General features: G+C 38.1%; 1 protein-coding gene across 1 annotated transcript in view; it reads left to right on the forward strand.

The window, feature by feature from the left end:
- Positions 1 to 17209, forward strand: part of tenm1 (teneurin transmembrane protein 1) — a 349430-nt gene that overhangs the window by 146139 nt on the left and 186082 nt on the right. Inside the window, exon 5 of the mRNA XM_038305307.1 lies at positions 945 to 1183. Coding sequence (XP_038161235.1) covers positions 945 to 1183 — 239 coding nt within the window. The remainder of the gene's footprint in view (positions 1 to 944; positions 1184 to 17209) is intronic.

Consider the following 17209-nt stretch of genomic DNA (forward strand, 5'->3'; position numbering starts at 1 on the left):
ATTAGCATCATTAGAAAATCTGGCACAGAGATGACACATATTTATTTTCTTGTCTTTGCTGTTTCTGAATGATTTTTTTAAACATATTTAACATGCAGTTCCTTAAAGCTTCCACCTGTTTAGGTTCATCTTTTGTTTTGACCCTCCAAGCCAAGTCGTGCTGAGTCACTGTAGGTCCTGGTGAGCCGTTGGTCGATAGTGAACCTAAACATGGACTAGATGATGATTCAGCAGCAATCAGCTGTTTAACCAGAACAGCTGCTATGCTTGAAAGATGCTTTGAGGTTTTGGTTTAAGCGTTTCGCTGCCACTCCCTTTTCACTTCCTGCAAACCACAGAAAGGCTTATTACCGTATTATCATTTCATTTTCTCTCAGTAGCCCTGATCTATTTCCTTTTCTGTATTTTAGCTCCAACATGAGGTGATAGCTTCGCATTCTGATGATCATCTGAAGCATTATCTATCCAGTGTTATTTTATTTTTATCAGCAATCCTTCATGACTGTTAAGGGGTTAATTAGTTCTCCACCTGCAATCACAAAACAAAAACAATAAAAACTATCAAGACATAAGCAAAGAAACACCATCAGTACGTCTGATATAATGTGCATAAAATGAATTTTTTTTAAAGCCAAATATAAAGAAATGAGGGATGCATGAAAACCCCTGCGCTGTATAAAGTTGTAGATAAATGGATTTTCAAAGCTCCTTTTTTTTTTCTTTCAAACAATTCAGTCGGGAGGATTTCAAAGTCAAGCTCCTTTATTAAACAGTCAGAGCTGATATTTATCTGACTGAAAGGCCAACAGTTACAGGCCTGGGATGAGCCAGAACCATCATTTTATATAAATATCAATGTATGCAAACATGGCGTGTTTTCCAATCGAAGCAATCGGGGAATATTGGAATTTACTGTGTTTTCTGTGCTTTTCTTCTTCCTGCAGACATTTCCTGTTCAAGCAGGGCTCCGGTTCATCAGCCCTCCTGTCAGGCGCAGGGCAGGGCTACCCTCTGACCTCTGGGACGGTGTATTCCCCCCCACCACGGCCGCTCCCGCGCAGCAGTGTGACCAGGCCACTGTTTACCTTCAACAAGCCTCACCGCTGCTGCAACTGGAAGTGCACGGCGCTGTCGGCATCTCTGCTCACGCTGGCGCTGGCTCTGCTGCTCACATATGTCATCGGTGAGTCCGCAGACAAACTGCCTTCAAACTGTAGAGAAGATCACGTATTTCTACCATGCAGATCACAGCTAGTGAAAAAAAACAGGAAGTCTTTTCTTCTGGTAAAGAAAATCAAAAACCACAAACACACAAAAAAGGGTGAGATTGATATGATATCAAAGCAGGATTGTTAACTTTAAGCCGTGTTTTATTCCAAAGTTGTCCCTCTGAGGAACACCCGTCCCAGACCAAAGCAACGAAAACTGCTAATTATCCTGTGACCAATTCACACAAACAGGTTCCTTTGTTTTTTCCTTCCCTGCAAACAAAAAATAAAACAATCTCTTATTTTCACTCATTCTTCCTCTCAACACAGTTTTTCCTAAATCTTCCCTTTGCTTCTTCTTAATTATTGAAACGCGGTTTTATACTGAAGGTTTTCCTTCATTTTTAAGGTCTAATTACTTAACTCTCTTATTTCTCAGCCTCAATCAACCATAGAAAGAAAAATGCCATTACAGCAGAATTTAGTTTTTTTAATTGCCAAACCAAATGAAACTAATTAAGTTAGTCGGTTATATAATCACTGGAAAATAATGTTCCTGAGGTTTTAGTTCCTTCAAAACAAAGTTGAACTTTAAGAGTTTAATGTCAAAATTTAATACTAAACATCAATTAGTAACATATATAGTACAGAAGTCCAAATCTGCAACAGTGAAATGTTAGATGTAATTATTTTATCTGATTTATTAACAATAATTAACAGTTGGTACCATATATATATAAAAAAAAAAAAGCAAACAGAATAGATTTTTATTTCAAATACAGAATAAATAGGTGATGTTTCCCGTCCAGGTTGGACCCCGCCTTTTGTCCAAAGACTGCTGGGGGACGGCAGCGCCCCCCCCAGGCCCCTGATGGGGAAGCAGATATAGAAAAAAGACGGATTTATAATGAATTATTTTGAGGTTACATCCCAAATGGGAGCTTGTTTTTATATTTATACTCTGAATTGAACAAATAAAGTTCACTGTGTTTCTCTATTATGGTATTACGGTTAACGCAGTTATAAAAAAAACCTTTTTCACATTGTGCATTTATAAGATTTTACATTTAAATGTTTTATTTAGCCCTGCGATGGACTGGCGACCTGTCCAGGGTGGACCCCGCCTGTCGCCCGTAGAGAGATGACCATATATAGGCACCAGCACCCCCCTCCCCAGCAGGGATAAATGTGACAGACAATGGAGGGATGGATGTTTTTATTTATTTAGCTTCATATTTATTTTACTTCTTACTTATAGAAATGCTTATTTAGTTTGATCCATTTTCCACGTTTGACACAATTTAATGTAAACCCTTTTTAGAAATAAGGTTAACAAAAGCTTCATTCCTGACTTTATTTATGAATAAATCTTTACTTTAACCTCTTGGTCAAACTCATTAAAATCAATAGTTATTTCCAACTAAAGCAGCAGAATGTGTGGGCGTGCTTTCCTCCCATCGGCTATTCAGAGGTTCAGAGAAATGTTTTCCTCAATATTATGTTGCAGTGAAATGAGTTTATCACACATCGGTTAAACTGCATGCATGTCCGACCGACGTGTAAACGTCCTTTTTATTCTATATCAAAGTGAAAGAAAATCATTAATCTATGTGTTAAAATATGTTAAAAGTTTAGTCATTTGCTTAAAAAGACATGGTTTAAAAAATGCTTGCAAATGAAAATGAGGTGTATTTATTTTGCGCTTTTACCTCTAATGATTAAAGGAAAACCAGCTGTGACTCTGGAGGAGCTGCACACATCTAGAGCTCAGATGAGGGAATCTAGTATTAGGACAGCTTTCAGTCATGTTCTTATTCAATCTGGTCCTTATGTAAATATTCTGAGTGGAAGGTCATTAGTAAAGGAAAGGAAAGGCCATTAAATCTTTGTCCATAAGTTCTTTAGAAACAGCAGGAGTCTAACAGACAGATTCTGTCTGAAATCCATTTTCTGTTCTTCAGAAAGACTAAACCTTCCATCTAACCTTGCAATGCAAGCTGGATTATCTGAGGTTTCAATCTCACAGCAAATCCATCTTGAAAGACTCCTGCTGATACGTCCGTCTGCGGACCACCAGCGAGTCTGACCAATCACATGCCAGCTTTGTTTTTAGGGGCGGAACATGTAGGAATGGCGTCGGTCAGAGGGGCCTTGCTTGCAAACGTGGCAAAGCTGGAGAACTCACCTGCCCATACCATTTGGTTTTAACTAGAATAGAGACAATTACTTGTTTACATAAGAAGCAAAGAGAAGCACTTTGTGGATCTATAGATGGGAAAAATCTTTCTCTTCTGACAGGATTTAGAAAAAGTTTGATTTATCAGCTTACGAAGCGTCACGATTCGCTGCTACGATTGGCTGACAGCGAATTATAGAAGGCGGGTGCTAGCTGGCACGTCACCCCATCAGCTCCAAGTATTGCACTAAATGAACGGCAGCCATTCCAGATTGATATTGATATCTAACATAGAACTAACTCAGTTCTACATGCATCAATCTATCTACTGCCAGGTTACCTTCCAACACGTCTGGTGTCGTTCTGGATATTTTGCAAGAAAGAATTTACAAAAATGTATCTCCAGATGTGCAAAGAAGCCAGAGATTAACAGTAAAATGTGGTTCTACACACTATAGGGAGCTGAGGGCACACCACACTTTTCAGATCACAATTAGGGAAACAACTCTCTCTCTCTCTCTCTGGCCCTTTTCTCCCTTTTCAGAGACATTCTAAGAATGACGGATGAATTATATTCAAAATTCATTTTTTTTAATTTTCACTAATGTTTCAAGCTTTTTTCTGATCGATTTTTCCACATTAGTTTCTGCAACTTCTTGTTTTTGTTCCTTAAAACAGGCTTTGCCTTTTACATGCTGAACCAGTCTGAGTTTGGATCAGAGGTTCATATTTTTACTCAAATAAAATACCTTATATTTGGTGAGAAGGATACTCAATTACTGAGTGACTAATAACAACATCTGATTTTTTTTTTTTTTTTTTTTACAAGTGTTATTTTAAAGCCAATGAAAGAAAATAAAGTATAGCAATAGCAAAATGACACATTCAGACGGAGGGAAACAGTTTTTCTAATAAGGAACTTATGAAACTATAAATTACAGCGTTTAATATCAATATACAATTCATCACAAACGTATTTGGTGACGTACTTTTATGTATTAATGTTGAACGTTTAACGTTGAGGAGTGAAACATGTTGAAGGATTCCAGTTTCCAGCAGCAGCAGGTTTATATTCTTTAATGTCTTCCTCAGGGTTGGGGGGGAGGTTATAGATAGATAGATTTGAAAACCAGAACTTCAGCCTCTGCTCTCATTCCTCACATGTTCTATGTGCCGTAGGTCACAGTAAACGTTCATTAAACTCTATAAACATCGGAGCGATTGAACATTTGAATTCATTGATCCGGTTGTTGTGTTCCAATGCTTTTGTGTTCGAGCAGCAAGTGCTTCCATCGACTGGAGCTATTGCTAACTGCATGTTAACTTGACCTTGAAATGGTTTAAAGAGCTTCTAAAATAGAAAATAAGCTTAAAAAGACAAAGCTGGTGTAAAACAAGACGTTTCACTGCAGGTTTTTCTCTCAGCTGCATTTTGGTTCAAGCAAGTTGTTGTTTTTTCACTGGAGTTAGTGGAGGTAATCAGAGCAGCCAGAACCTTTACCAAGTAAGAGTTTTACTCATAATACAATAAAAAAGTACAGTTTAAACCTGACTTTATGGTTGAATTCAAGGCGTATGAATACTATGGTGTGTTATTTATTCATATTGCTAGAACTCTACTCGTTTTTAACAGATTTATCCGATGAGAATCAATACGACTCGTTCTCTAGTCCAGACGATGTCCAACTTATTCCATCAACTGATTCTTTCCCTTTGCATCAGTTAGCTGCTCCTCCCTAACCTTGATCGGGCCCTGCAGACGCAGTTGTTTGGCCCCCGTCTGCAACCCCATCCTCAGAAATCCCAACCTCTTCCCCTTGCCAGTTCATTTGCCTCATGGGGGGGTGCTCAAGGTCAAGCCTGGAGCAGGCAGGGGTTTGCATTAATTACACACACACAAACACACACACACACGCCCAGGCGAATCCATGCAGATTAATCCCCAGGCTGAACCATGCTATTCCATTAATGTCCCAGCCCCGGTAATTAGTGCATTAGTGAGAAGTGTGAGCGATGACTTGGAGATGACACCACCTTTTAATTGGTGTCATGCTCCTCTCCTGTTTGCCAGTGATTGATCTTAATGTTGACGTCACCATGGTAATCACCCCGAGATGAATGGGACGCGGGCTTCGCCGACATGTTCGCCGACATGTTCGCCAGTAAATCAACAAAATGCAAGTTATGAGATGAAAGTGGTGACGGACTAAATGTCTTTGTCTGGGGGGAGACTTTGGGACATTGGCCACTGCATGATGAGGTTCATTACATCATCATTCTGTAACTTTGATTAAATAATTAAGAGCCAATAACAGCGGTGGGGGGTGGGGGGGTGCAATTCACCCCACTGTTGCTCTTTCTCACCATTTCTTCACTGTTTTCACAAAAAGCGACTTTTCAGGATTTATCGCCTTCAGAATAAATGAAATTTAAACTGTGAAATTATTTATCAGCCACACTCAATAGAAACAGAAATAATATATATAGATAGATAGATAGATAGATAGATAGATAGATAGATAGATAGATAGATAGATAGATAGATAGATAGATAGATAGATAGATAGATAGCAGAGATGGCAAAAGTACTCACTTTCCGTACTTGAGTAAAAGTACAGATACTTGTGTTAAAAAATACTCTGGTAAAAGTGGAAGTACTGATTAAACTTCTTTACTCAAGTAAAAGTAACAAAGTACAGGCTTGTAAATTTACTTGAAGTATAAAAGTAAAAGTAGAAACCACTTTTTTCATGCCGTTGCCTACATTTTAAATGGATGTCTGCCAATAGGACTAGATCTCCGTTGTGTTCATTTCCAATCATCTCGTCGTCCATGCTACTATGCTAACGCCAACGCCACCAAGCTGCAATGATTTCCCGCCAAATGAATACCGCCGAATCTGTCGATTCATCTTGTAGTGGTGCGTCAAATGCAACGTAGATTCCCATCCAATTAGATTGAATTTGGTATTGATGACGTGAAAAATAACGGTAACTCCATTGAAATGATTCAAAACTAAAGTAACGAGCCAATTTTTTTAAATGCAAGGAGTAGAAAGTACAGATATTTGTGTAAAAATGTAAGGAGTAGAAGTAAAAAGTCGCCATAAAAATAAGTAGTAAAGTAAAGTAAAAATATCAGAAAAATCTACTTGAGTACAGTAACGAAGTATTTGTACTTCGTTACTTCCCATCTCTGATAGATAGATAGATAGATAGATAGATAGATAGATAGATAGATAGATAGATAGATAGATAGATAGATAGATAGATAGATAGATAGATAGATAGATAGATAGATTCTACATCAAGGCTTAACTGTCAACATAATTCTAGGCGTTCCTGATAAACAACATAAATTCCCTTTAAGGTTTTTTTTTCATTCCGTTTGCTTTACATTAGGAGCTTTTTAAAACCTAACTGTTGATGTCGGTTTAAGAAGCAAAAAGGGAATTCCTGTCAATGTTACTCCGCCAAGGCTGCTAACTGAATCTGGGCATTCAGAGCATTAAATATAAATCTGAAATATTCCCTTACAGTTGTGCCAAGCTGGAATCAAAGGCTTCAGACGGTTGCCTAAATCTTCCCCTTTGGTAAAAATCATGTTAACGCAGATGTTATATTTGGCACATTTTTCCAATCTTCCTGTGACGCCGAGCCAAAGCTCTCTGTGCATGCAGGAACCGCTGCCTGGTTGGGCGTGTAACGCAGCTGGTTACTGAGCTTACATGTGCCTTAACAACACCAAGTGATCGGCGGCGGCGGCGGCAAAGCGTCTGAGGCTGATCCTGAACACGCGGCGCGGCTCTTTAAATCAGATGGTGAATTTATTTGCAGCCTTTAGTGCTGTCTCCCTAAGTTATGTGGCTTCTTTATTAATTTAGGGGAAAGTAACTGGGCAAATAATGAGGCAACAATATTATGGCTCATATTACAGTTTCCAATTAACACAACAATAGGACGATGCATGATTGCAGAGATAATGCTGTGCCTAAGTGATTGCAGCGCATGCCCCCTGTTGTGATTAGCTAAGGCAGTCTTCTTGCTTTTTTTCCTATGCTGCCCTCTCTACTCTCCTCCCACACCCCCTGGTGTTGCAAAGGCTGTGAATAGCTTTGTTAATTTGTTTATCCCCATAAGTACCCCTCCCTCCTGCAGTCGGAGCTTGTTATTAAACACAACACGGCCATCAGATATGAGAAGCCGGCATTATGGCGGGGAGCGGGGCATTAAAGGAGAGATGGAGGACAGATTAAGGTTGGATCTGTAATCTTGAAGAATATTACTACCGAAAGCATTAGCTGTGAACCCACTGTGATGCTAAACCTCTTTCAGGATCTTTGTAAAATTCACACAATAAATCAAAGTCATTAGAAATGTTCAAATAGCATAAATGTGTTTTTGTTTTTAAGTTGCAATCTTCACCCAATCATAACCAGGAAAAGAAGATTGACTTGACATGATAAGCATCACTATGGCAACAGGGAGAAGCTCCTGACGCAAGGGAAATGAGCTAGTCAGCAGCACCCTGCAATCCAATCATCAGCACCAAATCACATTTCAGTCAATTGCACACACACCAACAACTTGTGTTGTAAACCAGGATCTTCTTTATGGTTATTCTGTTCTCTACGTGTTGCTTCAGGGGACCTTGTATTTTCACAAAGAGCCAAATGAGCCATTAGTGTCTCAGAGTTTATTACTTTCGTGTGTGTGTGTGGTTTTTGTTTCAGTAAATCTAGTTTCACAGTTTGACGGTGAATAAGCTGCAAAAGCCTAATGTTAATCGCAGAGGTCAAAGCCAGTGCACGCTCCAGCTGTGGACAAGAGCGGCAGGAAAAAGTGTTTATTAGCTACAGCCAATGATTATTTCCTTTGAGATATATCCGCAAATTAGCCCCTAATTAGGTTTTCCAGACCTGGAGGTGACACCTTGCAATGACTATTAGATGCAACAAACAGTCTGAAGCTCAAATACATTGAAAAAGAAATGATAACAACCAAACTCATCTTGTTAGATGCACAGAGGGCAAAGCAATGAGCTTCTCTGTGATTGGATGCCCTCTGGACTCAGTGCAGGAGGTGGGAACAGACGGATCCTAACTAAATGCATGAAGCTGGTGCTGAACTGGACAGCTCCTTCAGTGACAGACTGCTGCACCTTAAATGCACCAGGGAGCGTTATCACAGATCCTTCCTCCCAGCAGCTGGAAGACTCTAGAACCACCACTGTTCCCAACAACCTCAACCAGTTCTTCCATTCATGCTGATTCTGCTCAGTTTCTACCTTAGTCAGTTAAATAACCTGCTGCTGTCATTCTGCACATCTCTGATGTTGCTGCTATTTTCAAATTACTGGAAAAACCCTTTAAAATATTTTATTGTGTATATTTTAACTCTATTGTATTCTATTGTATTCTATTCTATTCTATTCTTCAACCAAAACTATCAATATGCTTCATTTGGCAATAGGTTCCAGTACATAACTTTGAAATGAAAATAAGGTGATATGTTTTGTGGTTTGCATTCATATTCTGCCTCCTTTAAACTATTAGCAAACTTCGTCTATTTTACCTGAATAGTTATATTTTCTATATATTTTTCTAACTGCACATCTTATGCTTTTAAACAACTTGTCAAATGTGCAGTAATGTTATTTAAATAGGATCCTACAAATATTTTTTGTATTAATAATTTAGATTTTTGTAATAATTCAATAAAATAAAATGAAATAAGAAAGGAAAATAAATTAGTAATACAATAATCACTCGGTCTGTTTAGTAAACCAACAAAATAGTAGACTTTGATGGATTAACAGGTCTGAGATATTTAAGCGTTTCATCTTGATAGAATAGTTTTAATTCAGCGAATAAATCAGGAATCCTTGGTGACGAGTTGAGTCGTTCCGTTTTAATCTGTATTCCTCCTCTAAATGTCCTAGCATTGCTTGTGTGTCTCAAAGCTCCAAGCTGATTACAGCTTATCAGAAATGAACTGCTTGCTCAATGTTATGCTTTGTTGTTCACCATCATTGCTAAGAAGGTGGGAAACTGCAATTAAGAATGGAGAAAAACATTGTATGAACAAGACTTTTAACGAGGAGAAAAAACACAGGAAAGCTTCTGTTTGTGAAAAATGTTATTAGGATTACTTCCTATAGTAAATAATCATGTCACAAATATTGAGTCACTTGCCTTTGCAAGAAGGAGCTTAATATTATCTCCTTCTTCATCCAATGGCTGTCCCACTGTAGCAGCAACTCTTCACCTCCTCCATGTTGATGGGGATCCGTCTTTCAGCAGAGCTTTGGTCAGACAACGAGACGAAGGCCCCGTTTTCACACCAGGGGGGGTTGGGGGGGGGGGGGGGGGGGGGGGGTTATTAGATGTTTATTAGGTAAACTGTTCATCTCAAACATAAACGTTATATTCTTTGCTAAATTTAAAGTTTTCTAATTCCCCGCCTCCTGCATGTAATATCAGCGGTGCCTCTTTTAGAGCCGATGTGGTTGGAAATTTTAGATCTTGTTGTTAAAGTGATGATTTTGCTGAGAAATAAACTGTCATATTCTGTACTGATATGAAGAAGGAGTGGTATTCTCTAAATTTGTCTAAATTCTTAATTTCTTAATTTTTCTGCTGATGCAAAAAAACAATATCAGAAGGTTTTTCTGCATATTATTCTTATAATGTTTCATCAATGAAATAATAGTAGGATGTCATCATTTCCTTCTGATTCACAGACCTTTTGATAATTCACATTCACACGGCTGCTCTGGTCCAGAAGGTGAGAGAAAACCTTCAGCCGGCGACGTTTGCTTTCACACAGATCCATTTTTAACAGGCTTAACAATGTCGGCTTCATAGCTTCATAGCTAGCTTCAACAGCAGCATGGTTCCAGTGTTCAGCTGCTTGGGAAGGAGAAGGAGCATGAAGAAGAAAGTCCGTCTCGTTGGGTTTTTTTCTGTTACTTTGGTATTTATCTTTTTTTTGCGTATTCACTACTTTCTAACATTTTTGCTCGAAAACCAGCAGCTGGACTGGTTTTATAAAACCATAACCCACTCAAGAAACGGGACTCATGGTTAGAGATTTCCATAGCTTCAGTGTTAAAGCAACCAGAGACTAAAGCCTGGATCACTTTTAGACCAGGCTGTTTGACTGATCCACAGCTAGATTAAATATGCTGGTCTAATTAGCATAAATGTTGACTTTTATTTATTCATTGAACTCTCTTTTCCAGGAAGAAAATACTTTTATCGACACAGAGCATGAGCTGCCATTTCAGGTAATGCTTGAGTTAGATAAATAAATGCAGAAAACTCTATGATCATATTGCAAGTTGCTAGGGAGCTTTTTTAAATAGAGCAAGACAAACTGTAACTCTGACACTAAAAATAGAAGAGAGTCAAGGGCGTTTTTGTAGGGCAGAATTTGTAGCCTAACAGATTCGCATGTAGCTGTTTTTCTAGTTGGATAAACACAAAGTCATTAGTTAAACATAATTTGAAGTTTAGCAACAAGATTTACAGTAAATCAAACTCTTTTCTTGAACAATTTTAAATCTAAAGGGTGGAAGACCTCACTGTTGGCGTATAAATACCTACAAATATTGTCTGTGGCCTGAATATGAGCCAAATATAAGCCAATCAAAAGTCATGTCAGGCAGGAAGTTGCTTTACCAGTTTTAGCCTTGGCTTTAAACACGCTCTGTTTGCAGCCAACAAAACTGAGGCCAATATTTTACACACATGTTAAAATATGACGCACTGCACAGACACGTCACAGACCGTTTAACTCATGGGAGATTTTTATTGTTTGAAAATATAGCTAATCATAAAGTGTGGAGTTAGAGTGAAAAAAAAGAATCTAAAGTTTGAATTTATTGCTTCATCTTTCATATAAAAAAGTACTTTTGATTCCATTTTGATTAAAGTTTTTCTAAAGGTGTAATGTAATCACAGCAGGCACATCTCAACAGAGAGGAGCAAAAAATTCTCCCTGGACTGATTTTCCTCTTCTAGTAAAAAAGACAAAGAAGCAAAGAGTTTGAATGAATCCATGTAGAGCTGATGAATTATAGGACAGTCCACCTCTGCACTGGCAAAGTTCATTTTTATTTTATTTATTATTTTATCTTTTATTGAACTCTAGCTCATCTGGTGTGCAGCCCGGCACCACAGTAAAACAGATGTAAGAATTAGAACAGATTTAACCTTTGGAAGAACACAGGAAATAGCTTTTACCACAGAAAAAATGGCCTCTCTGTTTGCATGCAGGGCGTTTTTCTTTTTATGGGTTCACTTCATGTTTTTAACTATCATAAAATATCTATTGAACACAGAAAAAAAAAAATGTTTTCTGTTATTTGTAACTTTAGTCGTTTATGTGAAATTTGATCAAATGTTGGTTAAAAAACACAAGAAACAAGAATCTGTAAATCAGAAGAAAGATAAAAATGAATCCATAAATTATATGGAGCCAATTAGGAAGGCACAGGTGATGAGTATTGAATAAACTGGGTGAAATATGTTTAAACTTTGTAGAAAAGCCATTTTCCTGTAATGATAGCATCATTATAGGAAAATTCTCAAGTATTGATCAGGGTTGATCCTTCTATGCAATCCTCCATTCTTTCCTTGGATTTACTGACTGTTTTCGACTGTTTCTCTGCACATTTCCTTAATTTATATGAAGTTTTATATCCAAAAGAAATGAGTTGCAGTTAAAAGTAACTTTTTAACAAAATTCTTAAACATGTGCATTAATGTCCTTATAAACTAAAGGGAAATAAATAATTTTTTTAGCTCTACATTGTTTAGTCAGGCTAGTGAATGATTATAAATGATAAAAATAACCGTAACACCTGCTAAAAGAAAAAAAAACACATACCCCAAATGCATGATTATGGAAGCCGATTGCGGCTGTACATTAGATACAAACCAATCAACCAGCTGATATTAACATTCGTTGAAAGTCAAAAGTGTAAAAATAGTTTTGCACAGATCATTGTGAGGGAAGTAAAATCGATCCTAAAAACAGAACCTAAACAAGCTAAACTAAAAGAAGCTGTCTGAGCAGAATCCTGAATGTTATTAACAGGATCTCCACCCAGAACCATAAACTGCTCTTAACTCTGAGGTCAGAGAAGAAACTGCATCGTCTGCAGAGCAAAGCTGCAGCTTTTACAGCAGCTTCATTCCTGTTGGACCCAAATGAACCCCGAAGCTCCACCTCACAAAGCCTTCATCATCATTCTACAGCACCATGGACAGCGCCGGCTCAAACCTCCTCTCTGTCTCTCTTCCTTTTGCAACACAAACAGCTTAAAAAAATAATGACATTATACATTTTATACCAAATGTGTAACTCCTAATAATTCTGACTTCATTTGGTTTTTCATTCATATCTTTTTATCTTTTTATTTTCATTCATATCTTAATTAGGGATTTTGTTGCCATTTTTTTAATTTGTTAAATATATTTCAGAGTTGTTGTTTATTGTTTAAATTTAACCAGGGGCAATATTACAAACCTCATTCCTTTACTGTATTTATTTGGTGATGCAGATCTGAATGACAATACAGCAGCAGCCATTCAAAATTTCCCCGCTTTCCTTGATGGGTCCTTAGCTGGCCCTTGCCTACCTACAAATCCTTTTTAAACATCAATCTTTGTAATAAATATTCTTTCTGTCATGATTTCTGGACAATAAGATCTAAAGAGAAGCTTCATCTCCTGGTCAGACCCTGAAATTCAGTGAAAGGATGGAGTCAGAGTAAAGAAATATGCAGCTGGAAGATGGAGGGGATTTTGCTGCTACTGCAAAATGGCTGCTGCTGAAGGCCAGCAGGAAGAGCCAGCCCCCCTTGGGTAAAGTTTAGACTCACTAAAACTTAGAGTATTAATTACTGTCTAAAGTAATGGTCTTCTACTAATGCGTTGCTGACCAACAGTGGAAAAAAAAACAAAAAACATCCAATGAGTCAAATTTTCATTTTTCCAGAGTTCAAGTTTTCAGTGTTTTACTGTAGATTTGAACCGACAAACTTTAAATGAGCTTTAGCATGATAGGAAAGAAAAAAAGAAATCGGCGGCTATACTTCCAGAATTCCAAAATAACCCAAATCTGGCAAAAAATTATTCCTGATGCTGGAACAGCAGAGAGCCGCTGTGAGTTACACATAAAAAATAAAAAAAACTCAATGCTTCTCACAGCAGTGGAAAAAGGAAAAAGCATTGCTCTTTTAAAAAATTTAAAAATAAAAAAAGGTCCACTCACTGTGATGGTAAATGGCCTGTCCTTTTTTTTTTTTTTTTCAACTCAGTAGACTTTTTGCTGGAGCTCGTCTGCCTGGCGGTGTGTTTCCTGGATGGTGCCTCCTTTTACAGCTGCCTTTTCTATGTCTGCTTCTGTTTAAAGGGAGTTTTTCCTCTCCACCGTCGCTACAAGCATGCTTAGTGTGAGGGATTGCTGAAGAGTCAATGAGTCGATGCAATCAGCTGGTTTTCCTTAGATAGAAAACTTTGAATCAATCTGACTGGATGATCTGGTGAACTGGAAAGTGACCTGAGATGACATGATGTGAATTGGAGCTATAGAACTAATAGAAAATTGACCAAAGCGCTTTAAACCACATTCACCCATTCACTCACACACTAATGGTGGCAAATTAAATTTTACTCCTTCATACCCCTAATTAGATATAATAACTAAATTATACTTATAACAATTAGATATTTCATATACATTTTTCTTCTTAACTGCATGCTGGTTACATTTTTATGCTGATTTTTTTTTCACTATTTATATAAGTTAATTAAACTTTTGATCCCATTTTAAGTAAAACAAATGCATAAAGCTAACATTTCTTCCTATATAATGGTATTAATTGTCCAATAAATATGATCATAACCCCCCCCTAGTATATGAACGAGTTGTTCAGATACCCTGCAGCGTGTTCGCTGTGTCTGCATGCAGCATTACAAGCTGCTCTGATAACAGATGGAAGGCAGGAGGTCAGTGATTGTGTACAGAGGTAATGTCAGAGGGTCGACTGATCCCGGTGACGGCTGTCAGCAGGAAGCTGTCGAGGGGCTGATTCTGCGCGCTGCCTAATGAAATGTTACCTTCTATCAGAGTTATTTAAACAAGTGGCTGCCTATTGTCTGCAGTCGATCAGCAACAATCTTCCTCATCCTACGGCTCTGTCAAGGAGGGCAACTGGCAACCAATTATCTACTCAGTAATGCTGAGTGGGTAGGATTGGCCACTGCAACTTGTTTCCAGTAAGTTTCCTGGAGACTAGCATCTATTAGGAGTGTTCTGGCTCGGCACACTGCGGTCGGGCACAAAGGCGCTGTCAGAGAGTGACTCAATCACGCCGCAGCCGCTGTGTTCTGAGCTGTGTACAGCCTTTATGCTCTTTGTTCAAGCAGATGTTTTTTTTAATGCCTGGCATAATTACAGCCTGGCTATCTGGGGCTTTCACCTTTGACATGCAATAAATGTTTGCAACAGTGCATATGTGGGTTTATGAAGATAAATGTGAATAGTGCCTCTATAGTGCACAGTCTGCTGCCTGCACACATCAAATTAGTGTCTTACTGAATGTTAAACAAACACCTAAAGCCAGTAGCTGTCTAGTCTGTAGTATTGAATATTAAACTATTAGATTGTTATTTACGTTATTTATGCGTGTGTGTGTGTGTGTGTGTGTGTGTGTGTGTGTGTGTGTGTGTGTGTGTGTGTGTGTGTGTGTGTGTGTGTGTGTGTGTGTGTGTGTGTGTGTGTGTGTGTGTGTGTGTGTGTGTGTGTGTGTGTGTGTGTGGTGTTGAGGGGGCAGCAATGTGGCAATAGGAATTGTTGTCTTAATGCCAGAACAGATTTTACTCTTACAAGTATTGCTTTCACCACAGTGCTCTGCTTGATTTATTTATGTTAATAGTTTAATTATGGTTTATGTAGAGAATAATTAATGTTATGTGGACACTAGAAAAAAAGAAGAAAAGGTGAAAGAAAGAGAAGAAAAAAGAAGGATATTAACACGATTGCTTCATCACCTGCAAAGATAGATGTAAAAACAGCAGAACGACCACCTGATGTAGAACTACAGATACAGATACAGCAACATGCAGTATTAATCAACATGGAAAACATAAAGTGGTAGCTAAAGATATAAATTAGTGAGTATGTAAGGAACTGGATTAAAGCTTTTGAGATATTTTTTGTGTCCTCGTTATTGATGATGCAGGGGAAGAACTTAGCCACTCAGCCTGCAGCTGCCACCATCATAATCTGATATTTTTCCTCCTGATGTTGAGTTTTCTATAAACAATATGTTCATTAGATTATTCCACCTGAGCTTTCTACAGTGGGAAAGTTCTCCTTCCTGGAAAGGTGACAGAGGTCTATCATTTCCATAACAGAATCCAGGAAATGAGGGAAACATTTGTTCAGAGTTTAAAAGCATTTGGTCAAAAACAAAAGTTAAAATAAATATTTTGAAGCATAACGTTTGCTGGTGATGGCAGAGGTCAAAGGTTTGCTGAAAGTCTTCACCAGGTTTGCACACACTGTAGCTGGTATTTTGGCCCATTCCTCCATGCAGACAATCAGGAGTCTAGGATATCACTGTGGAGGATTTTTAAGGAATTTACATGTAAAATATGGTGGAAAGTAAAATTTGACTCAATCAGAGGAATTCATCTCAGTGCGTTGTAGAATAACGTCTTCACCATGTTTGCTCTGTAGCTGCTATAATGGATCCATCCCACTATACAAATCTCCTCCAAAGCTGTGATGTTTGGGGCTGTTGCTGGGCAACACAGACCCCATCCACAATGTTTCCGTCGTATTGAGGTCTGGGGGCTGAATAAGCCCCTCCAGGACCAGTTGCCTGGGCAGTTGCCCCAGCATCAATGTTTTCACTGATGGAAGGAGGTTTAAGCTGAACATTTGATGATTCGCTGCCCTGTCCTTTCCTATCCCCTTTGCAGCTTTGAAGCGTGATGTTTCCACCTCCATGTTTCTCAGCAGGGACGCTGCTTCTCAGCATTCTTCTTCCTCCAAACACAACAAGCTGAATTTGTGCCAAAAAGTTCCCCTTTAGTTTGATCTGATTTAATATATTCTCCCAGTGCTCTTCTGGATCATCCATACACTCTGTGGCTACCTTCAGAGCTCTCCTCAGGTCATCCACCAGATTCCCTCCCTGTAGCTCAGGGATTTCTGCTCATGATGGTTCTGACCCCACAGGATGAGATCTATCAGAGGTTATCAATGGTTTTGTATGTCTACCCTTTTCCTCCAAATGCTCCCAAAGTTAATTTATTCATAACAACCCATGTGCCTATAGTAGATCCCTCTTCTCAGTCTGGTGCAGGTCTATACATCTCTTCCTGGTGTCCTTTGACCCCTTCTTTGCTCTTAATCATGGCTGGTTTTGTAGTTTGATTGTTTGAGGGGGTGGACAGGCGTCTTTCATGCTACAGACGCCATTAATAGAAATAATGAGTGGTTGATAGAGGAGTTTCTATGGAAGTAAATATGTGCCATCAGAATTTGAATAAAAAATACCTCTGAAATTTGAATGTTGTATATTAGTGCTTACTTTTTCAGTATTAAAATAAATTCAGAATATATTTTTAACCTAAAAAAAATTCAATGTCATTATTTGTACATTAAAAAAAAATTCAGTGTAGTTTTTTTTACATGGTTGCAATTTTCAGTAATTAAAAAAAAATCACATTCCTATTTCAAAGTGATCAAATTTTCAATATACATATTTTTCACAGTTTAAATTTTCAGTGTTAAAAAATTCAGCA

The sequence above is a fragment of the Cyprinodon tularosa genome, unplaced genomic scaffold, assembly GCF_016077235.1.
Source record: "Cyprinodon tularosa strain WSP-4 unplaced genomic scaffold, ASM1607723v1 ctg555, whole genome shotgun sequence".
Taxonomy (NCBI): Eukaryota; Metazoa; Chordata; class Actinopteri; order Cyprinodontiformes; family Cyprinodontidae; genus Cyprinodon; species Cyprinodon tularosa.